General features: G+C 42.9%; 1 protein-coding gene across 4 annotated transcripts in view; it reads left to right on the forward strand.

Moving 5' to 3' along the window:
• Ush2a (usherin) overlaps window positions 1–25,440 on the forward strand; it is a 658,323-nt gene that overhangs the window by 265,449 nt on the left and 367,434 nt on the right. For all 4 annotated transcript variants that reach the window (XM_063236705.1, XM_063236706.1, XM_063236707.1 and 1 more), the window contains 8 exons: window positions 7,669–7,795; window positions 9,081–9,182; window positions 10,898–11,077; window positions 12,129–12,259; window positions 16,588–16,861; window positions 21,909–22,112; window positions 22,219–22,299; window positions 24,809–25,003. In XM_063236705.1, the coding sequence (XP_063092775.1) occupies window positions 7,669–7,795; window positions 9,081–9,182; window positions 10,898–11,077; window positions 12,129–12,259; window positions 16,588–16,861; window positions 21,909–22,112; window positions 22,219–22,299; window positions 24,809–25,003 (1,294 nt within the window). The remainder of the gene's footprint in view (window positions 1–7,668; window positions 7,796–9,080; window positions 9,183–10,897; window positions 11,078–12,128; window positions 12,260–16,587; window positions 16,862–21,908; window positions 22,113–22,218; window positions 22,300–24,808; window positions 25,004–25,440) is intronic.

A 25,440-nucleotide genomic window follows, 5' to 3' on the forward strand; every position in this document is an offset into this window, starting at 1 on the left:
AAGAAAATGAAAATCACAAAAATAGTGTGACCTGTCCATAGCTAAAAGAGCGGGGCTAAATTTCAAACCCTCACGGCCTAAATGTCTACATGCTTAACAGCCTCATCATGAAATTTAAAAGTTCTGGGTAGGTAAATTTGAATAGATCTATTGTTAGTTTCTTGGAGAGCAAAGCATGCCTTTCTTTTCTTTCTTTCCTCACTGTTCTCCCTCGGTCTTCACCTCTCCATTATTTCTCCAGTGCCCATTGACGTGGCCCTGGAGGATGAGTGGTTTGAACCGCAGACTCTGTGGTTTCAAATACAATTGCACCCCTATGCCCCTCTGCAGCAGATACAGCCAAATTGATAATACTTATGTTACAGTTATGATACATTTCATTCATAATATTTATGAACGGTGCCAAGAAGCAGCTTGGGAAGGGATGGGTCACGGAAACGTGAGATGAAGTTGCTTTTCTCTGAGAAGCCAGTGGTCTCTGAAATGCGATGTTTACCCAAGATATGCAACAGCGAGGAAGAGCTGGTCAGGACATGAGCCAGGCATGGGAAGTGCTCATGAGTGGCTGGGGCAGTTTTAGGAACAGAGAGTGCAGGAGGAGAGGGGACAGGGCACGCTCACTATCCTGCAATGAATCGAAATGGCTTGAGCCTAGGAAACAGGCAAAAGTTCCTACAGTATTGTAGGAAACTCAAGGACAAGGACTATGGAGCCTTCTAAAGGAGAGTGAGGATCTGAGCTTTTCCTAAGGGCCATGGGAAGTCACTGAGCAAGTTGTCTTCACTTTGTTAAACAAATATTAACAAGCATTTAATGTCAGGCACTGCACTGGGACCATGCAGAATTGACAAACCAATGACTCAGTAAAAAGCTTGATTTCCGTTTCCTCAAGTCTTCAATTTAAACCATCCTAAGTCATAAATTATGCTTGCTGAATAAATGATTTTTGTGTTATGTTTGTAAAACTGGCATATTTTTATCTCTATCCAAATCTCATCTCGGACAAGGAGTAAGAGTTATTCGTAGGGACCTGCCCCCTGCAGACCCAGTGACTTCGAAGATGAAGTCAGGTCCCACTGGGTCAAATTTGTGAGGTCCTTGGGCCTGGCTCAAGGGGCAGGTGGAGTCCTTCATGTTTAAGGAAGGTGCCAGCTATCACAGGATGACTAGGGCAGAAAGCCCTTGGCATCTTGGCATCTTGGCTCCCTGGAGAGGGTGGTGATGGTCTTTTCCACAAGGACTTCCAGTGTCCCCTGGCAGTGCAGCTTTGTAAACAATGTTAATGCAGGGACAGCAAATAATACAAAGAGACGTCACATCCCACTTAAACAAACCCAGCTGAAAAGACAGGGAGAGGGACGGTCACCAGAGAATGCAAGACAGGTGCAATTGAAAACAAAACATAGAGACACTCAAGTGTATGCAGTTACAGAACTGAGAATATTCTTCATCTGAAAACTTTCAGAACACTAGAAGAGACACTGTAAGCCCACATTAGTACGCTGAAGATAAAGTTGAAGAACTTTCTTGAAGTGTATAATAAAAACATGAAAAAATAAAGATACTATCAATATGACTGAGAAGAGATTCAAAAGGGGAACAAAAATACACACACAAGAAAAAGGGTAAGAGAAAAATAATAGAACAAAAAACAGGAAGTGTCCAACTTAGGAAAGAAGTGTTTATAAATGTATTGAAAGAAGTTAGCAAGTTCTTATCAAGGATAAGCAAATGCTTCTGTAAGGTCACTTTATGCTCCAGGCATTATTCGAAATGTTGTCATTAAGCACAAACACACTCTCACACATGCACACACACACACACACACACACGTGCTCACAGGCACATACATCCTTTTGAACCTGATGAAGCAGCTACTCTTTTTATGCCCTCATATTACAAGTGAGGGATTTTGAGCCAGAAATAAATTACTTTTCTCAAAGTTGCCCATTAGTGAGTGAGAGATGTTAAACCCAGGCAGTCTGGCTCCAAAGACCATTATGGTTTTAGCAATCATGCTATGCTGTTTTTCAGTACAAAAGAACACCTGATTCATAACCAAAGATTCAGAGAAAATGCTGTCCACTCCGCATTTTCATGGAGATACTTCAGTGAGACATCTATACAAAATGGAAAAAATAAGTGGAGGACAAAATATGAAACAGGAGGAGCCGTGGTAAATAATCAGCCTAGGAATATTAAGTTAAACCTGAATCTTTGAATTCAGGTTGACTAGAATTTGTGAAATGGAAATATGGTAAGGGCAAAAAAAAAAATCAAATCTGTAAACTGCTGCTAAAAATTGGTGAGTTAAAGGAGAGGGAAATATGAATGAATTAAAAACTAATTAAAGGTATCAGCGTAGTTGGAGAGGCTTAGTTACCTAGCTTTAAAGAGCACACCGTGGGGTCACTCTGAGGCCGCTCCCTTCCTCAGTCAGTCCCAGACAGGGCAGTATCATTCGCTAGAGAGGAAATGGCCTGACTAGTGGTTTAGTGACAGAACTGGCACTGAGTTCCATTTGTTTCGTTCCATGGCACTTTTTATGGAATTGATTGCTGACGGGTATGGTACCTGCTCAGGCCCTGGGCACACAGAGGTGACAAATAAGCCACCAGCCAGTTGTAACATAGTGACGGGCTGTTCATCACTGATTTTGAGTATTTAACAAACATGCACACACTACACACGTATGGGGCAGCCCTTGGAGAAGGAATACAAATACATTATCAGCGGATCCAGGATGTGCTGGCCACCTTTTCCCATACGAGTGTTGTTCCACATTCCAAAGGATGTGATGAGTTTTAAGACTAAAGAGTAGGCAGGGGCAGAGGGTTAAAGAGCACTTTGATTTATGCAGCCATGTTGTTCTGATCTGGCTTCCAGTAAACTCACGGTGTCTTATCGTGTCCAGGACTTTGGTTTCCTGGTAATCTCTTTGAACCTGCTTCATGTATTCTATGTTTTCTCTATTTTCTCCATCAAACAATTCTCCCCTTTTTTTTCTGTTCTTCCACCATCTGTTTTTTCTTGGGTGGTGCTTAGCATTTCTCTAACTATTCTGCTTATGTCTTGCTTCAGGTCATTAATAACTGCATTCCTGAACTCATCTATGAGGCTCTGGAGATAGCGCTTTATGTCTATTGGTGCCATGTTTGCTATTGCCTGTTTCTCAGGATTGGGGGCCGAGGACCCTTTCTTGTTGCTCCCTCTTCCCATATTCTTTGTTCCTTATATACAAGCATATATAGGAGGCCCAGCTTCCTTCCCTGTCAGCCACAGTCTATTTGAATTGCGCCGGCTAGGTGTTCCCGCCCACCGCAGTGCACCAGGGAGTTAGCGACCGGGCAGCCTATGCAGGGTCCACCCCTCCAGGTCAACCTACTGAAGGCTTTACCGCTAGGGTGCACCTCCAGGCACTCGGACCTGGGTTGTGCTAGCTTACTGGGTCTCAGCCAGCAGTGTCACATAGGCTAGGCACTGCTCACCAATCCCACTTGAGAGGGGGATGCGTGACTGAAGTCACTACAGCGCCCTGTTCCCGCAAGTCTGTCTGGTCCCAGAATGTCCTCTGTTGGAGCCTCCTAGACCGTGGAAGAGTCCCAGTTTCCCTCACTCACCACAGGTCGATGCACGGCTCCCCACCTGTCCCGCTCTCAACTCCATTCACCAATTCCCATTCTCAGAGCTTTCGTGCGTCTCTCTCCCTGCTGAGCCGATTCAGATGCTGCTATGGCTTCCAATGGCACGGGCTCCAGCTTCCACGCTGAGGCTTTATCTGTTCCTGTTATAGCACAAGGATTGCATTCCCAGTTGGTTTCTCTCAGCCCAGTTCGTTCTTGGGTCAGCAAGGTATGTCTCCTCTTTGTTAGGATTCCTCACTCCGCACCATTCCTGGATTCTAAGCTGGGTCTTTCAGAGGGCCTCCATAGCTGCTGCTATCTGTCCACCATGTTCTCCTGGAAGTCCCAGGACTTTGGATCAGAGCATGCAAAGCATGGTCACAAAGTTCATGGGACGTTCACAGGGCACTAATCGTCATTTCCTCTACTTCTCCCTCACGCAGAGAGACATGTTATGTTCAGTGACAGGGGCAGAGGATCCAGGTGCCGTTCTGTCTATGGTGAGAAGGAAGGTGTGAAGTGAAAGCTTTCAGGCAATTCTGCAGTGCATCCATTCAATGCGTCTCATTCTAGTCTCCCTGAACTCAGTTGCAGGTTTTATTGAATACTGTGAGGGTCATTACTCCTCCTGTTTTATATGTTTGTCCCTTCTACTTCTCTCCCATGGAGTTCCCCGTCAACGTCCCCAGCCTCTCTGTCCCTACCCCAGGTGGCCGAACCCTCCCCTATCAGTGTGGCCAGTAGGTACAGCCCAGCACTAATAAAATGGTCATGGACACAGACTGGTAGCCAAGGGAAGCAGACTCCTGAGAATACAGCAGGCACTTAATAAATGAGTGTCCTTTGATGGAGAAGCTGGCTAACTAATTGGAGAACTATTGACAAAACACTCTTGTCATAATTAAAGATAATTACCAATTTTAGGGGTGAAAATGTCTAGCTTTGATGATTATGTGATAATTTAGTATCTACTTGTTTTTTTTTTCTTTGTTAGGTTATAAAGTTTGAATTGTAAATAGAGTTTTTCAGCACAATAAAGGAGAAGAATATAAGAAAAAGTAAAAGTTGCCTTGTATTCAAAGGACATGGAGAGAAGCCCACAGCCAGCAGTGGACTGGGTTTTCCTCTGTCTGGATATGGGGTTATGGGGTATATGTAACCTTTGACTGGGGGTGGCGTAGGGCGGGCATTGATGACGTGCAAGGAGCTGAGTGAAAGTTTCTTTGCATTTACTGGGAAAGGGAAAAGGAAGTTGTAATAGGAGGGAGGAAGTGACCTCAGGGTAAACATCCCTGACACGGCCTTCCACCATGTTGAACTATCGCTATAATGTTCTGTAATTTATTCTACAGCAAAACTCTTTCAGTGAAGAAAATATCTTTAGGGAATCTTAAAAGTTACTCTTTCATATGGAGTTTATACTGTGCTTTTTAAAAAAATACCTTAAAACTCAGGTAATAAACTGTTTATGTAACTGTAAGCCTAACCTTGTGGCTGTGTATATAAAGACTTCTTGTTTTCATCACCAGCTTTCTAGTGTACTATGTTGAATAAATGCTTAGAAAAAAAGGATGAAATTCTTTATAATGTTTAAAATTGGTAATATATGTGATGTTCTGATGAGTCTTGGAACCCTTATTAAGGTATCCAGAGAAAAGAAAAAGTTCACTGCAGCATTACTTACTGTAAGTCTCAACAGTTGGCTAGAATCTGCTCATACTTCATTTGATTTTGATTTTGTGTGTACTTGATCAGATATTTTATTAACTGATAACAATCTAGGCTTATCACATAAGTGTTCTATGTTCAGTGACATTCTCAGAGGATCCGTAAAGCATTCTGTTTATAGTTACAAGGAAGCTTTGAAAGTAAATTTCAAACAATGCTGCATAGCATCTACTGACTGCATCTGCTATTTTCCAGATGGAATAAATAATGAATTGCATAATACCATACCAGAACTTATTATTATTTTTATATTGGGGATGAGGGAGGGGAGAGGAAGAATCTTAAAACTATTGCCCAGAAATACTATTTTCGTTTCCTCTAAGTATAAAAGTGAGCTTGGCACACTATGACTGTAGGTTATGCACTTGAAATTGTGTCTATTAAAGGTGATTTCTGATCTAGAGAACTATTAACACTTCAGATTGTTGCCAAACAAAATATGAAGAGCCACTTAGACACCTGATCTTTGGAATGCAACATCGTTTGTAACCATTTTAACGCTAAGTACACTTTGATGAGACAGCATTTAATAAAATGCTCATTAATTTCATCATTAGCAAGGGTACGCTAAGAAGTAAGCCAGTTTCTTATGTCACGCCCAATTAGCATCCCATGCTAGTAATCCCATTAGTATTGTTGAATTCACTAATGGAAAAACTAATGGGCATGCTACCAGGGCACATTAATTGGGCACGACACCAGTTCTGCTTTTAATTATTAAACCACGATAATGAAATGTGTGTTTGTAAAATACTAAAATGTTGAAATAGTGTTGGAAAAATAAAAGGGGCGCAGAACAAAACAGATACACAAAGAGTCATGCTGCACAACATTCAAGGACCAGCAGTGGTCCAGATGGTCCTGCTTCTGGCTCATGGAGCTGGCTGTGAAAGTTGGGGTTTTGACCCTGTGAGAAGCAACCCACTCAGACTCTCGGGAAATTAAAAGATGTTTTGGTTTCTGCTTGGGATCATGAAAATTTTTGTGTGTCACATATATTGTCAATTATGTCATGAGGTGTGACGGGAGCCAATGAAATGTGTAGCATGGACCCACAATATCACTGCAGCTACTTGAGGGAACTACAAACAAATGCTTCCCTTACCCTGTGTGATTAACACAGTTTTCACGTCAGTCTCCAAGTCTGTTACATCAGAAAATGATCGGTTTCCTCTAAGAAACACAGTATAGCAACATTCTTAGAGTTTGGTGCAATATCACAGGTAATTAAAACATTTACAGTACTTTACGCAACCTAACGTGGTTTAAAATATTGACTAGAAGGAAGTTTATTTTTCTAAGTAAACCAACTTTATTCAGTATGAGAGAAACTAATGTTCGTTTCATTTTAGTTTTCTTTTTTTTTTAACAAAGTAAATGAAGTCGATGATGAAGTTGGAATTTATTTTATTCAGTCTCATTTGTGTATTAAGACTAAAAATATTTCCCTTGCATTAATGATAACTTTCTGAAACAGTACTTGCTTAGTTCTATGGTACCATGACAAAAGTTTTCCGTCTAGTTCTCTTTCTTTCCTAACCCTCAAGATTTTTTATTAATCTCTCTCTCTCTCTCTCTCTCTCTCTCTCTCTCTCTCTCTCTCCATCTTCCATTTCGTAGGGTCTTACACTTAGGAACACAGTTTTAACTGTGACACCGTTACACTGGCCAGAGTATGCATGTTAGATTTGATGTGACACAGCTCCATGCAAAAAGTTTGCCCCACACTTAAGCTCAGGATGTTTACTGCACATGACATTTTTTTTTTTTTTTGAGACCAGCTCTCACCACATTGCAATCCTCCTGCCTTAGCCTCCTTTCATACTGGGATTTCAAGCCTGCATAACCACACCTGGTTAACTTCTGACTAGTTTTAGTGTTGATCTCATTCCTTTTTATTAGTAGTTCAGTGAGAGGAAGAGAAAGTGCCCGCCAGGCATGTCCCTGTCTTTGGAAGGAAGGCTCAGTGTTATTCTATTAACTTCCTCCCTACTTTTACACAGTTCTGCCATGAAAATCAAAAGCCTAAAGTTTTGGAATATTCATTACTTTTCTCCGGAACACAGATAATCAAAATGCAAGTGACTTGGGAGTGATGCTTACTTCACAGAGAAGGCGCTTTTAGGGGCAGGTCCTGGGCATTCAGAACCACCCCAACGGAAACAGCCTTTAATTTCCAGTTTGCTGTGAAAGCTTTGGCTGTTGGCACTGTGAGCACAGAGAGGAAATGTGTAAATCGGTCTCTAGCACACGCACCGGTGTCTGTGTGTCTGATTGTTCTCAAGTTCTCATCCATGCATTCATTCATTCTCTGAAGGGGTCCCCAGTGGTAGTCACCACGACTGATGATGACAGTAAACAGTACAGCGATGGCCAGTGGCATGAGATAACTGCCATCAGGCATCAGGCTTTCGGCCGAATCACTCTGGATGGGCAGTACTCAGGTGAGCAGCCCTCTGGCCCAGATGCAGCTCGGTTGCTAAGCTGATGTTGGCATATCATGGGGCCCTTAGTGTGGCATGCCAAGGACCGACAAGTAGGCCAGTGGGGAAGGGGGTGTGATAGGACTCATGACAGGACATGAGGTCAGTGATCCGAGACGAGATCGCTTTATTCTCTGAAGGAGGGACGTAACTGGAGAACTCGGAGAGAGACAGGAGCAACAAGACACTTGATTCACAGAATCATTCTGGCTGCTCTGTTGAGAATAAATTTTGAGAGAATGACGGTGGAAGCACGGACACAAGTGAATGGACTTCTGCCCTTCCTCTGTCATGATTCAGACAGCCACTAATGGTGACGCCAACCAGGAGGTCCACTGTGGACACCATGAGAAGTGGTCAGATTCTGGGGGTGTCACAGATGTCAGATGAACAGGCTTTGATGACGTGACTGGAGGGCAGCAGGGGTGGGTAAATAGGCACTGGTGAGCCCATGCCAGCTCACATCTGTTCTGATAGCTGGAGTTTTCTTGGAACTCAATTCTGCCTGCTCATTGGTGCACTATGTATGCCTGCTAGAGGCTGGTAGTACCCAGAGCTACGGCCTGCCTGATGGCGGCTGCTGGCCTTGCTTGTCAATAATTTCTGGGACAGGGACCTCGACAGGTAGGTGGAGGAATGTAGCTCTCAACATTAAGCTGTTCAGGATGCTGGCAGGAGATGTAGAGAGACATTCAGAGCCGAGCTCTGAGCCAGTTAAGTCTTAGATGCCTGGATACGTGGGTAGGCGTATCAGGCAGCCTGAGGATGTAGCCTACTGACAGTACTGGGTGCCGGGAAGGCATCTAGACTGAAAATTGAGATTTTCCAGCAAAGGTACCAGAGGTAAGTTGAGCTGACTAGATTATGCAGAGCTCTGAAAAATAATTTTAAAAAACAATAAAATTTATCTTTCTTCCCAAAGAAGGGGAGAGCTAGATAGAAACTTCATGGAGAATTTGCATCGTTATGGAATACCCAGGTATCCAGGCTTCTCTTCTTGGCTTGGGCCCTGGTAATCTGCCCAGAGGCCAAGCTCACTGTTCATCTCTTAGGAGGACCCTGAGCAGGAGGTCAGTCACTCCAACATCATGGTGTGGGGACAAGAAGGAAACCAGTGATGCACAGAGCTCAGAGGGGCAGCGGGACAGAGTGGTGTCGAAGAGCTCAGAGAATGGCTTTGTCCCCTGATAACTCAGCAGCTTGTGACTGTCTTGCTGAAGCTGGACTTCCATCTCTTCTTCCGTAGGCTCTGGGGCCGCCCCGAATGGGAGCACCATCATTGGGGACAATGCAGGACTCTTTGTGGGCGGTTTGCCCCAGGGTCACGCCATCCTGCGGAAGGAGGCTGGTGAGCTCGTTTACAAATTGCCCGCAAACTTAAAGTCAGCTTCCATTATTTTAAAGTATGACTAAGTGTTGTGTTTTTTATAGACATGCATCAAAATTTCCCTTAGGGCTCCTCTTTATTAAAGGAACCATGTAGTATTTGTATTTATCTTGCTATTTCCCCGTTCTTCATACAGAAAGGAAATTTAGTGAGCATTTGCTGAAATGAATTGTACTAATTTCAGTCACAGGTATATTATTTGGGTACTTATGCATATCTTTTAGGGTTTTAAATTTAGTGTAAATAATCCAGAAATAGAAAAAAGTGAGCCTAACTTAACTCTAAACAGGATGAGGACGACTCCCTGAGTACTAAACTGTCACCAAACCAATCCCTACATATTCATATATGATGAAGATGTGGTCTTTGTCACAATGGAGAGAACAGATATATAAACAGACAATTCTAGCCCAGTGCTATAATTGAGGTTTGTAAATAATTCCCACATTTTTAGGACAAGGGAACAAAAGCACATCCTAGAACTAATAAAAATTAACATGAAGAAAATCATCACAGGCAGAAAATAACCATCTTTCAAAAACATTGCTAAGCATCTTACAGTTTTTCCCAAATTCTCATTTTTAAATTTCTCCTAGAAAATTACAGTGTATCTATACAATGTTACACAGGAGCTAAGACTCAGAGGAGTATACTCATTCTACAAGTAGTGGTGTTCATGGAATCACTATGAAAAACATCAAAAGAAATAAAACATTTTTAGTAAAGTCATAAGGGATACTTTGAATTTTCAAAATCAGTAATGGTTACTGCCTCAGAGATGTTTCTAGAGGAGAGAGAGTTTTCATTCATTTGTCTAATTTAGGATGATCTACAAACACTTCTAACACACCACACACACACCCCTTTGGTCTACTTCTTTGCCCTTTAGCGCACTGGGAGTTCCAAGTGCCAGCAGGAATGAATATTCTGGTGCCGGGTGCTTCTCTCAGAGCCCGTCTCCTTTAGAAAGGAGTGAGTTGGCCTGTTACATTGGCCTTCAGATCTCTGCTGGTGGACATGAGCCCGGGAATCCAGTGAGACCTCATTCAAACATGAGGTCATGCTCCACCCCCACCGGGAAGGACACAGCCACACAACATGTTCTCCTCTCTCAATATTGTTCTTGCTTTCTTCATCACTCTCTCATATCGTTTATATAAGATTTGCCATATTTATGTATACTACCTTGCCTCTACCGACTCTGGAGAATTCCAAATTTAAAATCAGCATCACACAAAATCTCCAATGAGAAATCAAATTCTGGAATTCATTTGGATACTGGGTTGGCTCATCCTGATGAAGGCACTGTACTGTACGTACAGCTTGAGTAGAAGGATTTCCTTCAACCCTGCTTTGAAAGTTATCATAGCTCTTCAGCATTGAGGCTCATAAGTGAATCTCCTGTTGGTGCAAAAGGCAATACACTTGCTAGCACTGTAAAGCCAAGGTTTGTGCACAAAGATCTGTCTCTGGAGTATGACACAGCTCACATGTAATTACTACCATTTATTATAGCGGTGGTGTGGTGTTGACATGAATTATTAGAGGTTTTTGGTAGGTAGGTGGTAAGACTATGGCTTATTTCTTTGTTTTTAATGGGATATAAAGTTAATTGCTTGAAAAGAATCCTTCAGAACACATCATGTACATGTCTTGACATCTGTCAATCCCTGCAGAGATTATCCAGAAAGGTTTTGTGGGCTGTCTCAAGGATGTGCATTTTATGAAGAGTTACAATCCCTCTGCTATTTGGGAACCTCTGGATTGGCAGAGCTCTGAAGAGCAAATCAATGTCTATGACAGCTGGGAAGGATGCCCTGCTTCATTGAACGAGGGAGTCCAGTTCCTCGGAGCAGGTAATATCTACAATAGACTTTGGGGTGGTTTATCATGTGTATTCAACAGCTGTCCGGCACGGTACCAAAGCACCTGAGATAATCAACTTATAAAGAGAAGGGGTTTCCTTAGGCTGACAGTTTTAGTGGTTCCGATCCAGTATCATTTGTGCCTGTGGCTATGAGCCTGTGTTTTTGAGGCAGCATGTTAGGGTAGGAATTATGGGTGGAGCAGAACTACTCGCCTTGTTTCTGGGAAGTAAGAGAATGCAGAGAAGCCAGGGGACCACAGTCACCTCCAAATCCCTGAAGCCAGGGACCTAAAGATCTCCCAGTAAATCCCACCTGTTAAAGGTTCCACTACCTTCTGATTGCGCCCCCTTGTGGAAAAAGCCTTTTAACACATGGGCCACTGGAGCACGTTCACGATCCGCTCTGCTGAGCACATAAATATATTTTAAAGCCTAAAAAGATAATAAGATTTACAAGTATCTGTTTGCATGTAGCCCTTCTCAGGACCCACACCCTTGATGGTTTACCTATGTTAGTGTCACAGCTTTCTCTTGGCTATATTGGCTTTTTTTTTTTTTTTTTGTCTTTTTCCTTTTTTTATCGGTACCAGGGATCGAACTCACGACTGCCTGCTTGCAAGGCAGGTGCTTATGCCACTGAGCTAAATCCCCAGCCCCACGATGTTGGCTGTTTATGAAGTGGCTTAATCTACCTTCAGAAGAGAGAAGCAGCTGATGCTAATGACATTATGATCTGTGTACTTTTCCATTGCTCTTTTCCTCATCAGCCTCGTACTGGGTTTTCCTTGGGGTGACTACTTGTAGCTGATACGTACGTGAAATAATCTTGTATCATGCAGGATTTTATATGACTTAGGAAGCAAATCACATCCCCTTAAGAGGCATATGAAGTTCAGCCAGGTGGGTGCAGTTACGAGGGGATTTCATAGCACTCACTGGCCTGCTTTTTGTGAGACACTTCAGGTCCTAGAAACTTACAGCACCTTCATGGTGCTGGACTGCATTGCGAGCCTAACGTGTACCTGTTCTTGTTCCTGAAGGATTCCTGCAGCTTCATCCGGGTGTGTTTCGTGGTGGAATGGATTTTGAGATTTCTCTGAAGTTCAGAACTGACCAAGTAAATGGATTGCTTCTTTTCATTTACAACAAAGATGGACCTGATTTTCTTGCTGTATGTTAATTTAATTATATTTACCTCCCAATGTCAGGCTCAGTTTTAAAAGAATGTTATACTGAATTGTGGCTTTGCTACTAATTCACTTTCATAACTTTTCCCTAAACATTTTTTTAGTTTTAGAGTCCTGTCAAATGTTCTATCATCCAGGGTTAAAATAATCATTCTGTAAAATTGCAGTTTTAACAAAATAGTCTAACTAGAAAGAATTAAGTTTCCCAGTATGTGAAAAATATAACTTCCTTCTTTAATTTTGATATATTTTAACAGAATACATTTGACAAATATTTTCCATTACTTACAGTAAAGTATAATAACAGAATGAAAATTCTTAGGCACATCATGCAACCCAAGAGCTAAATCATCATGATGTTTTATTTGGTACAAGGTATCTCCTGTTCTATTATCTGTGTCTCCCAGAGATAATACATAATCAGAATTTGGTGATTATTATTACTTGCATCTTATAGTTAGAAGATCATATATGAACACCAAAACACTTGCCTTTGAAACTTGTAAAAGTGCTATTATTCCAGAGTGGTGTCACACACTGGTAATCTTAGCATTCTGGCAGGCTGAGGCAGGAGGACTGCAAGTTTAAGGTCTGCTGGGGAAGTTTAGCAACTTATCCTGTGTCAAAGTAAAGCAAAATGAAACAAAACTGGATTTATCCTCTGTCTTCGAACAATTTCCGCTAGTTCTCAGCATCATCTCTGGATCACTTGTATTTCACGTTGGTATTTGTTTCCCCTGGCTCTGTCATGTCCTTCTGTTTTGGTTGTTTCATGTTTGTTACAGTGCATAAGACTGCTGAGAACATTTACAGGTGTTTCCCTCAATGCAATGGGCAAAAACTGCTTTTTAGTTCATCTAGCCATTCAATGACATACTACTGTCAAAAACAATTATATTATTAAAAGGTGCATTTTATAAAAATTCTTTAAAAATCTCACCTAGACTCAATAGAAAATGTTGGACCTCTTACCCTCAGATGCTTGATCTCTAGCAAATAGGAAGTGAAATATGCATGTTGGTGATTTTAGATATTTAGACTCTAAGATATATTCAGTTCAGGGTTGTTTGCATCTTAGTTTATACACTGTCAATTTTTCTGACAAGGGAATTGGAAACTTAACCCTTGAGGAGTGTAGTGAGCCTTAGGTTTCCAGTATGTGCTTGCCTCCTGCTTATTGCTAGCTTCCTTCCAGTCATGTGTCTCTTGGAGCAAAGGGGTCCTGGCTGTCTCTACACTGTGCCCTCCCTGTCTAACCGCTGCCCTTAGGCATGCATAGGAGATAGTGCTGGATGTGTATATGTGATGGGGGAATCTTGGGGAGTTCATCTTTGGGTGACTCACCAAGCCTGGTGGAGCTGTCTCTCCCTGCACGGCCATGGAGGAGATGGAGCTGTTCGCTGCTCGGCCTCACACTTCCTCTTCAGCCACATCTTCGGTCTCCATCCTGCTCCTTGCATGGCCTTTGAAAATACAGTGCATCCCCACCATATTAAATGACAGCGTTCACTTTACGCTGGCTTTGAAAGTGAATGTTAGGCTACTATGCAGAGAGTGTTGTGGTCTCTTTTACCACTGCGTGTGCAAGTGTGGAGAAGCAGACCTTTGCACAACTGAGATTCCAGTCTCCTCCACCTGCTGACTTCGACTGCTTCTCGGACCCTCCCTGTGGTCCTAAGTCACTTCAGTACACATTTCTCACCTCCAGGCTGGACAGAACATTTCCACTACTAAAATCTTTAACCTCAGAATATAACTTTCCTCCTCTCTCATTCCCACAGCGATCTTAAGACCACTGGCTAGGAGTCCGCTCTCCATTTATTTTCTCCATACCTTAGCTATCCAAGCACCAGTATCCTCAAATCCTCATCTCCTCAACCCCATTTCCATCCACACAGCCACCTTCTTTGCAGTTCCAGCATCCACAAGGCTGAACTTTCATCTGTTCTCTCATCGGAGAACAGGTGTGAGGGTTAGTCATGCTCTGAGGTCGGCAGATTCCCGTGGGTTTATTCCATTATATTTATTGTCTGTCCCCCACCCCCATAAGTCCACACCTTCCCTCTCTTGGCCCTCTGGCTTCTCCTGAAGTGTCCACCTCCTGCACTGTATTCTCTTTCTCTCTACAGTCGGGTGCATGGAAACTGATTACTCTTGTCATCTCCACTTTCCTCCCTGAAGTGGGTCCCCAAAACTGCTGTGCAGAGGGCTCCCCGCTCTGCCCTACCCACTGCAGAGTCGCGGCTGTGAGGTTTCCAGTGGCCGCACATTTGCAGCCTAACGGGTCGTCACTTAACTTACTTGGTCCTTCTCATCCTCTTGCTTAGCAAAAAAAGAAAATTCTCCCCGAGCGACTTTCTAAGATACTAGTTCCTCTTGCTTTTCAGCCAATCCTTCTGGTTTCTTCTGTGAAATCCTCTTCACCCTAAAGATCCACTTCTAGACAATTAATAGGAAGTTAATTCGTATCCCCATACCCCTAAATGAAAGCTATTTCTTTTGTTCCTCTCCTAAAACACTGCCCTTCCTGAAGAGTTTAAATTTTTTCCCCTTTCCCCCCTTTTTATGTCAAATGGATGATTTTACTTTTTAAATTTTTTACTTTTTTATTTTGTCCTGAGTTTCCACTATTTTATTGGCTCATCATATTTACATATCTTTATGTTCAATTTTCTCCCAAAAGAGTACCCTCTGGGTGTTTGGTGCCCATTTCAAGCTCCCTGTGTCCATGGTGAACGAGCCCTTCTTCCCACCAAAACCAGCTGCTGCCCCAAAGGCTTTTCACGTGGTGATGAAGACATAAAACGTTCCCCTAGTTACCTCAAAAAAGATCGTGGGTGTCCTTAACTTCCACATGCATCTAACGCATTTGTTTACAGGTCTTGTGGAACTGCTATTCAGAAATACTTAGCTTGTGTCTTCCCTGTCACCCTTGGTATTGTCCTTAATTTAGTGGCTCTCTGTTTTTTTTTTTTATTTCCATAATTTTACTGACTTCCTAACTTCTAATATGAGATTCCTATGTCCTGGGAGGATGACCTTGGGACGGTGTGCGGGCATCGCCGTCAGATGAGAGAAAAGCTGGCCGCTACCTGTCCCTCAGAGTCCTCGCTGTCTGGTTTCCACGCACTTGACAGGACTTTCTGCCTGGATTGCGCCGTGCCCTGTATGCTATCCGCCGCCTTTCTTTAATGCTAAGGGCCCTATGCCACTGTGTATGTTAATGCCTTCCTCAAAGGGCCTTCTGTGACTGTTTTTTACTTCTAAAAACCTTAATTTAAATTTTTCATAATTCCAAGAGAACAAAAAACATGTGTTCTCTGCCTCCACAGCACCCTGTTCTTATCTTGGTCTTAGCTTTGACCCCATCTCTGTGTTTGCTTCTCTGATTAAGGTGATTCTTGGAAGATATTGCAGCAGTGTGTGAGCCTAGTTTTGAACTCAACATTTGTGGACTGCAAAGCCATTCAGTGAGTGTCAGCTTACCTAGTGTACTTCCTCAAGATGATATTTACACACAAAAAACATAATTCTGTCTGGTATGATTTTGTTTTGACAAAATCGATGTCAAAGTTTCAACTATGTTATGGTTGCTGGTTTGACTTTTAATACAATAAAAATATTCTTGGTAAAATAATTATGTAACATTTTGAAAGAAAACATAAGAATATGTTTCCTTTTCTATGAAGATTTAGATAAAATTTGTTCACATTAGAAAATGGCACACTAATCTAAAAGAATACACGCAGAAGCAATTACGTTAGAGATTTGGAACAAAGCTGAAATATTGAATCAAAATATATCTTACAAATTTGAAATTGAGTTCACTAACCAGTTAAAATAAACTTCATCAAGCTTGACATTTCATTTTCTTATTGTCTTGTCATATTTTCCCCCAAATTAAATTGATATATGAAGCAGCATTTTCTCATTTTCTAAAAACCAAAAAGACAGAGTCATAGTTCAAACTGTTCTGTTCTCAGCAGCTGTTCAGTTACTTGTACTAGGATTTAATCTCTTAACTACCTTTTTTTAAAAGCTTAGGGTTATCTAACACCTCATCACGTAGCATAATCACGCCTGCGTATGAGTTGTTTGACTCAGTACAACAACCCTCATGTCAATTGTAGCCTGCAAAGCGTTTCATTATCTGTTACTCTTGTTCTGCTGAGGATAAAATGGAGCCTTTTTATAGAGCGCTTTCAGGAAAATTTCTTGCTTTTCTTCAAGAAATTGACCTTCTGCTCTCTCCCAAACTGTAATTCTGCAGGCTTTTCACACACACCTATTTCTTTTTTAATATGCAATACAGGTAGAGCTGAAGAGTGGGGTATTGAGCTTCCGGTCAAATGCCAGTCTTACCTTTGCGCAAGTGGACCTCTGGCTGGGCCTGTCCTACTGTGATGGGCAGTGGAACGACGTGGTGATTGAGAAGCACGGCCCCCGCCTAGCAGCAGGCGTGAACGCGCAGACCCAGCGCTACTCCGCGTCTGCAGCGCGTGCCTTGGTGGTGAACTCGCCCGTGTATGTCGGGGGGATCCCACAGGAGCTGCGGGGTGCTTTTGGGCACTTGAGTCTGGAACAAGGTGAGTCCCCTCCAGAGAAACACAATGATCAGTCAGCCCTTATTCCATCAGGTTTCATGATGCTTGGTTTCAAAATAGCGTAGTGAACCCAGACTGGTAATAATGCCCACTCACACCTTCTCCCTGTCGTTAGATAATTTTAAGCGCTAAATAACACTCACTGAATACGTCTTCAAATAGTTACCTACATTACCCTCAAGAGAACACCACTGTCTCAGTTATAATCAGCATATTTATCCTGTCACATCTGCAGCAAATGTATTTTTATACATAATTGTATACATATAATGTGTAGTATATATTGTATTAGTACACTGCATAATATACACAATAGTGTGTAGTATGTATTTAATGTATATATTACATGTAATATGTAGATAATCATGCAAGTGATAAGCATATAATACATATAAAATTAGATATTATATATAATAAAGGTAAATCTCCCTTTTGTGTTTTCCTTGAAAATCTGCATGGTGCCTGGTGTTGATTCATATCCCTGTTTCATAGTTGACCAAGCTGAAAGGCAGGGAAACCTGCCTGAGGTCACATGGCTGGCGAGCACGTGGCCAGAGTGAGTGTGCCCCGGGCACCCCAGGGGCTCAGGCCAGCATCCCCTCTGTGCACACTGCCCAGGATGGCTTCTCTGCAGCATAGAGAAACCCAAGAGCTCCCCGCAGGAGCCCTCTATGTATCTTAAAACCTATGCCCATGAATGGTTAAAATTTCCAGGAAGCGGCCTTTGCCTATTTGGTAAGTACATAAAGATTTAAATGCCTCTGAATGGAAAATATATGGCAAGCTCTAAGGAGACTTTTAGCAGGATAGTAGTAAGGAGTTAATGAATAACAGGGGTGGAAGACAGTAATGACATTCTCAAGGCATTTAAGATGTAGCAGCAGCTAAAAATATTACACGCATAGAAGATCTTCTCCAGGGTTTCAGGCTTTTGAGTAGAAAAGGCTTGAAAACTCTTTGTATGAGTGAGACTATTTGAACCTGTTTATAACTAAGGAAAAAAACATAAACCTGCCTTCACAGCCTTATGCTCCTGAATTACACCTAAGTCATAACTATTGGAGTCCTGGAGACATGGCTAAAATGAAATTTCAGATGATAAAGATAGAGGTTTAAGACATCCACAGAGACCTAGGGGGAATAATTTTACCCATTCCAGGATTACGTCTCTGATACTGAAGGATATTTTATTTATGGGTAATACTAAATTTTTATCATTGCAACATCATTCGTACCAGTGGCCCTCAAACTGCTGGTGAGATATTTCATGTGTAGTAGCTAAAATGTGGTAAGAAATCAGAATTAGCTGGTACTGTTACCATGTACACGGGGATCAGAGAGAAGGGCTACTAAAAATGCAGATCCTTCAGTCCCCCCATTCTTTGAGATCCCAGCTTCATGCTTTGAGAGATGGTGGTTTGTGTGAGGTGCTGATGTTTTTACACAGCGCCCAGGGAGAATGCTCGCTGGGCGGCTGTATACAAATTCAGCGTGCAGGTAGTCAGTTGAGATTAAAATGAACCATGCTCACTTAACATATTTCTTTCCCTCCCGTGTCCATAGTCTTAAAACGCTTTCTTCTTTCTTTCCTGTCCTCCTGAATTACATTGTTGTCACAGTCTTTATTTTGTGGTCCTATCAGCTGTTTTTCTTACCCATTAATCTTGTATTCCTATCAAATGTGAAATTAATTTCCCCTTCATTTTTTCTTTTGTCTTCTTTGGGAAGAGGAAGCATAATTTTCTAGAATACCTGGGATCATGGCAATCATCTTCTGAGTAGTGTCCCTAGGGCAGGTCACTTCCATCTACCTGGATGTAGCACCTGGTGTCATGTATGCTGCACAGGGCCCAGAGGACAGGGCAGGACATGCTGGTGCAGGACCACAGTACAGAGAAAGGACGAGTGCATTTGCCATTTGCCAGCCCGGAGCTCTGGGCCACCTTTTGGTAGTTAGACATGTGGGCAGGGGTGGCGCATGTCTAGAGAGATCTAAGGAAGGTGGTGTCCTTTTTGATTTTCACGGAAGCAGGGAACAAGAGAAGCAGCGGCCACCCTGACAAACACATCCTTTCTATCTTGCCCCTCTTCTTGTCCTCATGTTTCATTTGATTTGTGAAGTCAGGTGGGAAGTGCTTTTGGGGTACGGAGGCAAAGCTGCTGCTGTGGTCCCCACAGGAGGGTACACAGTGGAGACCCTGCGGTCATCTTCAGCAGCCTGAATTCCTGCTCTCGAAGCTGGAGGGCTACTTCTTTAGAAGGATGGATACTTTGGGCCTCATTTTACAACTGTGTGAATGTTTTCTCTCTCTAACGACTACGATCTCTGTGTAAAGATTTTTATTAGTGCATATTTGTAGTACATAGTGTTTATATTTCCCGTGGGGAGTTGGTAACCATGCATAACACATCCTTTTTGTCCTTTCTTTTCTCCTCCTCTTCCCCCCTTTCTCCTTCACTTCTTCTTCCATCTCTTGACCCCCTTTTTTCTTTGAGGAAGATCTATCTCCCTACTTTCTATTACCCATCTTTTCATTTGCGCTTTATTATATTTGAGTCACACATGTGCTCTGCAATATTTATGCTGTGTGTCTGATTCATTTCACTTTGCATTGTGGTCTCCAAGTGTGTTCGCTCTCCTACAAATGACTCAAGTTTGTCTTTCTTTCTGGCAGAGTGGTACCGCACGGGGTGTAAACACCACTGTCTCTATCCTTTCATCTCTTGATGGACATACAGGCTGCTTCCAAGGTTTGGCTATCGTGAGTGTACTGCTAGCAGTGTGGGTACACATGGATCATGGTGATATCACACTTTTTAACTCCATGCGGGAGATATCTGGAAGGGGAAGAGCTGACTCATGGTGTTCCTAATTTTTGTCTTTTGTGGAATCTCCATTGCGATTGCCATGGAGGCCATGCTCCTTTACATTCTCAGCAACAGTGTAGAAGAGTTCTTTTTTTCCCAGCGGCCTCTCCAGCATGTTTTGCCTTCTCCAATTTTAAAAACTCCGTCTTGTGAGTTAATTCCTTTTCTCATTTTTTATTGGTGTGGGTTTGCCGTGCCCAGTGGCTTCTTCATCATGGGAAGCTGATCTACGTACGTAACATATCATGGTTCTCTTTTCCTCCCCTGTTTTCCCTCTCCCTCCATCTCTTGGTCCCCTTTCTCTTTGGCAAAAGATCTATTTTTCTATTCCCATAAGTTATTTTATTTTTGTTAAATTTAAAACTTTTTAAATTGTATTAAAATGCAAAAACAAACCCATAAAACTCACCCTTTTAGCCTTGTGTAAGGGCACAGTTCGGTGACATTAGGTGGACACACATTGTTGTGTGGCGATCACCACTGTCTGTCCTGAGGACTGTTTTCATCTAGTCAAACGGAACCTGCACCATAATGTGAAATTTCTTGACGTGACTCCTCTATGTTTGCCAAAGCTGCATGACGGCCAAAGCATTTTGAAGGTCTGGTTTGGTTGCAAGGAGTATTCAAGTACAGAGAAGCTGGGAACTCAATTGTGCGTTTTCAGAAAATTGCTGCTAGTAGAAAGCTGGAATTCCTGGCTTTTGAGTTCTCCAGTGATTGCTTTTCTGTGGAGCCCACTGCTTTCAATTAAACTCAGCCACATTGCCAAGTGTCTACTGTGTTTAAGGCAGACTCAGGTATGGACCAGTGGGGCCTAAAGCAATGTGAATGATAGCAAAAGGCCAAAGCATTTAAAAAAGAAGTCGGCTGCTACTTCACAGGTCAGAGGACATCGTATAAATGCTGACGAGAACAATAGCATCATTCTAATGTGGAGAGGAGCTAAGCCTAAGTTTGAGGCCTTTCAAACTTGATGTTTGTGCAGAGAGAGTGTGCATGCTGTCACAGGCTCCTCCGTGGTCCTCTTGGTCCTGGTTTTGTGCAGATTTCTGAATAGAGTTCTGCCAGACGTCACCAAGCTTCTCTCTCTCCACACAATCTGGCACGTGATTCAGCGCGATTGCTCTTCCTTTGGCAGTGGAAACGCCAAACCCATTTCATGCACATTCTGTGTTAAACTTCTCAGAAGGGTACTGCACAGGGATTTTTCTAAGGCACCTCTGTAGGATACGCACGTAGGGAAGCTCAGGACACTAAGATTCCCAGAGCTGAATGTTGGACTTGCATACATAAATCTGGGGTGTAAGGCCAAGCATGGTGGCTCGCGCCTGTCATTCCAGCACTCAGGAGGCTGAAGCAGGAGGATCACTGCAAGTTTAAGCCCAGCCTAGCTACAGTTCAAGTCTAGCCTGAACTGTAGAGTGAAACCCTCTCTCAAAAAGTCAAAAAAAATATTTGAAAACCAAGCTGGGTTGTACTCAAGGTGTATACTGCATACTCCAGGTGCGTATTCCAGTCTTGTATATTCAGGAACAGTGAACCTGAGTGAACTGGGTAGGTCCCAGCATTATCTCATTTCTAGCACAGTTTAAGTGGATCCAGACCTCTGAAGTGATCACCATGAAACTTGGGCAAAGTCTTAGGGTTCTTTCATATTTTGAAGCAATCGTCTCTCTCCTGTTGCCCTGCATAAAATCCTCAAAGAGTGTTTTTTTCTCCATGTTACGCAATCACACTAATTCATGCATTTTTTTGGTACTCAATGAGCACTGATTGTATAAAGATTCAGTTTTCTAGAATTCAGGGCCATGAGAATCCTGCCCTACTGAAAGTCATAATTGCCTGTATTTTATTTGCTGACAAGAAACAGAATTTAGAAAATGTGGGTCTAAACAGGTAAAATAAATGCTTTTGTTTTCAAAAGTCAGATTATAATTATGTACATGTAGATTTTCACAGTAACGTAAATACCAGTATGTCTCTGTGACAGTTAACTTGTCTCAAAGGAGAATGTCTGAGAGATTTTCCAAAGGAGATATGGAGGCCGCCCCATGGTCCGGAGCCAGCCCCTTCTGGCAGGATGGGGCTGCTCAGCGCACAGCCAGGGTGGCTAATCAGATGGCTCAGCCTTTGGGTGCATAAGTGCCTTTCTCTCTGCTAGGTTTCGGCGGCTGCGTGAAGGAGGTTGCCTTTGCACATGGGGCTGTCGTTAACTTGGCATCTGTGTCCAGCCTTGCTGTCAGAGTCAATCTGGATGGATGCCTATCACCTGCCAGTGCCGCTAACTGCAGGGGAAATGACTCCATCATGGTGTTCCGGGGACACCAGCACAGTGCTCATGACAGTGGGCTTCAGCCCTTCACAGGTAATGGGGGTCCTGTCCCTGTGTACTAACTGTTCCCTGTCGGCCAGCCAGCCGTGAGCCTCCATGGGGAATATTTTAACCTTTCTGCTTCTTATTTCTATTGAAGAATACCTGTATCGAGTGAGAGCCTCGCATGAAGGAGGCTCAGTGTACAGTGACTGGACTCGGGGTCGGACAATGCCAACAGGTAAATACCTTGTATCCAAAACGCTTACCTGTGTGTGCAGAAATGCAGGGCCGTCGCCCTGCAGCAGGGTCCCCTTGTGATCTGACAGAGCATGGCTCAGTTTGAAAACCTCAGAGGCTAAAACACTCACCAGATCAGGGCTTTTCACTTTTTTAAGAATTTACTATTTGCTAAGCCTCGATTCTCTTCTATTTGGATTCACAAATGGAAATGGAGGTGTCGCCAGGATTTCATAAGCACTGCCTACCATATTTCCCAAGAATGGGAAGCCTTGTAGCTTACAGATCCAAGGAAGCTGAGTTCAAAGGCTAGGGTTGCCTTTAGCTGGGCGGCAGTCACTTGATGGTCACACAGATAGCACATGAATGACCAGGATGTGGTCCAGAGCAGCTGTGTTGATAGAGGGTCACTGCAGATGTTTGCCATGGCATGGACTGGTAGGCTCTTTAAATGACTGCCATTGGAAGGAAATTGCTGATCAGGTTAATTTTTTTTAACTTGAAAAAGTAACAACTGAGAGATAAAATATGTTAGCCCTAGTGTCAGACAACTTAGAAGTGATTTGTATTTCTAACAGTGGCAACAAAATCTCACTGCATCATAGTATCCCAGGAAGGTGCTCATCACAGACTTTTATGTAAATTATCAACATTGTCCCATATGGGACAAGCATTTGTCAGAAAGGCAAACACATCTGCATACAGTAGCACTTGTGTGTCTGGGAGAAAGTTTATCAAGTCCCAGTTTGTCTAAGGATAGTTTTTCAGGAGGATGCTCTAGTATTCTGATCAGTAGCAATGAGTTATTACCCCAGGGGTCCTTTGAGGAATCTTCTTAATCTCAGAGATAATTAAAAAGGGAGCCGGGCTACTATCAATAATGCTCAAGGTGCTTTGCTTCCTGGCTTTCCAAAAGGGGAAAACTTGACACTTTGCTCAGATGGTTTAAATTATCATCTACTTATAGACAAGACCAGGACCTGAATGATCTCTTAAAATCTATTCAACTTCAGAGCTGGGAGAAAGCTCTCGGGTGTACTGTTCATTTGTTACCATTGTGTTTTCTGCCCCTGCTTCATATGCCTGTGCTTTCTTAACAAAATCCTGTAGAGCCTGCTTCAGCTATGCTGGTGATGTAAATGTCAGCAGTTTAAAACACCCGGATATGTCGCTTTAGTACCCACTGAGAAAGTATGCAAACAGCCCTAAATTTATAGCCACGACCTGACCACACAGTCTTATGCCATAAATTCATATTTATAGTCTGACCACAACATCAAGCAACTACATGCTCCCAAGGGTTGGAGAATAATTGCACTATTTAATTATTTTTGAGTCAGTTTTGCTCTGTCCCTTATGAGAAGACCATCTGTTAGACAGTACGGATTCTGCCCTGTACCACATTTCAGAACTAATAAAATCAGCGCCTCGTCCCTTTGTCTCCCTACTTGCAGCTTGATTGTGTGGGCTGTGTTTGCTGGAGGTGCACAGAGAGTTCCCCTCCTCTGCGTTTCCTCCTCTTGCCTCCTTTCTGTTCCGTGTGTCTCCCTGAAAGCTGTCCGATTTTAGTGGGCTGAGCAGGACAGTGGGAGGAGGAGGAGGATATTCGATGTGGTGAAAGCACAGTGATCATCCATCGATGGGGCTCAGGAGCCCACGAGCTGCCCGCACCGGCCTCATCCATCATCCTGCCACCGAGCTCCTCGGGCTCTTTCTGGTGTCTCCCATGTAGTCAGCTGAGAAGCTGTTGTTACTGATCAGGGCCACAGCAATATTTAATAAATAGTTAAAGGTGATGGAGTTTTGAAATTAGGAGGCTCAGCTTGCGAGTGAGGTTCTGCAGCTCTTTGTAACTCTCCCATTCTGTGTTATTGTTTTTGAGGTACTCCAAAGAGAATTATCTCTGAAAACAATTTGGGAAGCTCTCAAGGGCACTGGATTCTTTACCCCACCCCGCCAATCCATGCAATTAAAAATATATCGGGTCCATCATAGCTGGTAGAACTTTGCTTCTTTAAGATAACTTGAGAAACAACTGAATTTGGAAAAGGAATCTGGCATTCATGTACAGTACAATCACATATGTGATTTTTTTTGGCTATTATGGAAGATATCGAAGTGTCAAACACTATGTATAATAACAGTCTAATTATCTTGCTTCCAAAGGGTACTTCGTTATACAGCTTGAACTTGTTCCCTGCCTACCATACCCTCCTGCTTTATGAGTGATGTTTAAACATTTCGGATACATTAAATGTTTTTGGAAAACCTGGACTAGGCTTGGAAGAGCGTTATGTCGATGGAGTTTTGATGGTTTTGAAATATCGCTTAAACTGAATGGCTCAAGATGTGCAGTCATATTAAATCAATGCTGAAAAGTTACAACTCTAATAAATTGTATTTATGCTAATGGTTGAATCTGATTTACTGCAGCCATTAAAAGTGAAGAACAGGCCAGGCATCTTTCCAGAGCTGCCGTTTTCTGTATCTTCTCTTGGATTCTTTCACAGCCCCGCAAAGTGTGCCGGCCCCCTCCAGCATCCGCAGTATCGATGGGTACAGTGTTGAGGTGACCTGGGATGAACCTGCTGGGGTTACAGGTGTCATCGAGAAGTATGTGCTGAGAGCTTACAGTGGGGATGACCCCTCCGTACCCCGAACACCCTCTGCCAGCACTGAATGTGTGGATACCAGTACCTTCACAGGTAAAGGGAGTCCCTAAAGGATTTGAATTTTAACTTAATGTTTCTGAAAGTGCATTTAATAAACACATATTTTTGCCGTCTTGAAAACACACATTATCATCTTGCATGGTGGAAGCCAATTATCTTCCTCCCCAGCATGGAGAGGATAACTCTGAGGTAGACGTGAGTTTCCTGGGGAATTTCTTTCCAAGGAGATTCTCTCCATCCCCTGTAGACTAGGGCAGAGGTGGCCCTGGTCCTTGTCACTCTACAGACCTTTTCTGAGGATCTTGCATAGCCACGGTACCAGCTTATCCTACTTTACCATGCAGGACATCACTCTTTGGGATTAGCCTGAGTTCACACCAGCGGTATTTATTGTAAAATTGCTGATTAGTCCTAATTAGCTCAAGGTGGAGGAGCCTTAGAGCCCCAGTGGTCTGACTGGCAACCTGGTG

Source organism: Cavia porcellus, unplaced genomic scaffold, assembly GCF_034190915.1.
Source record: "Cavia porcellus strain 051 isolate PalLab524CR breed Dunkin Hartley unplaced genomic scaffold, mCavPor4.1 scaffold_26, whole genome shotgun sequence".
NCBI classification, from domain to species: Eukaryota; Metazoa; Chordata; class Mammalia; order Rodentia; family Caviidae; genus Cavia; species Cavia porcellus.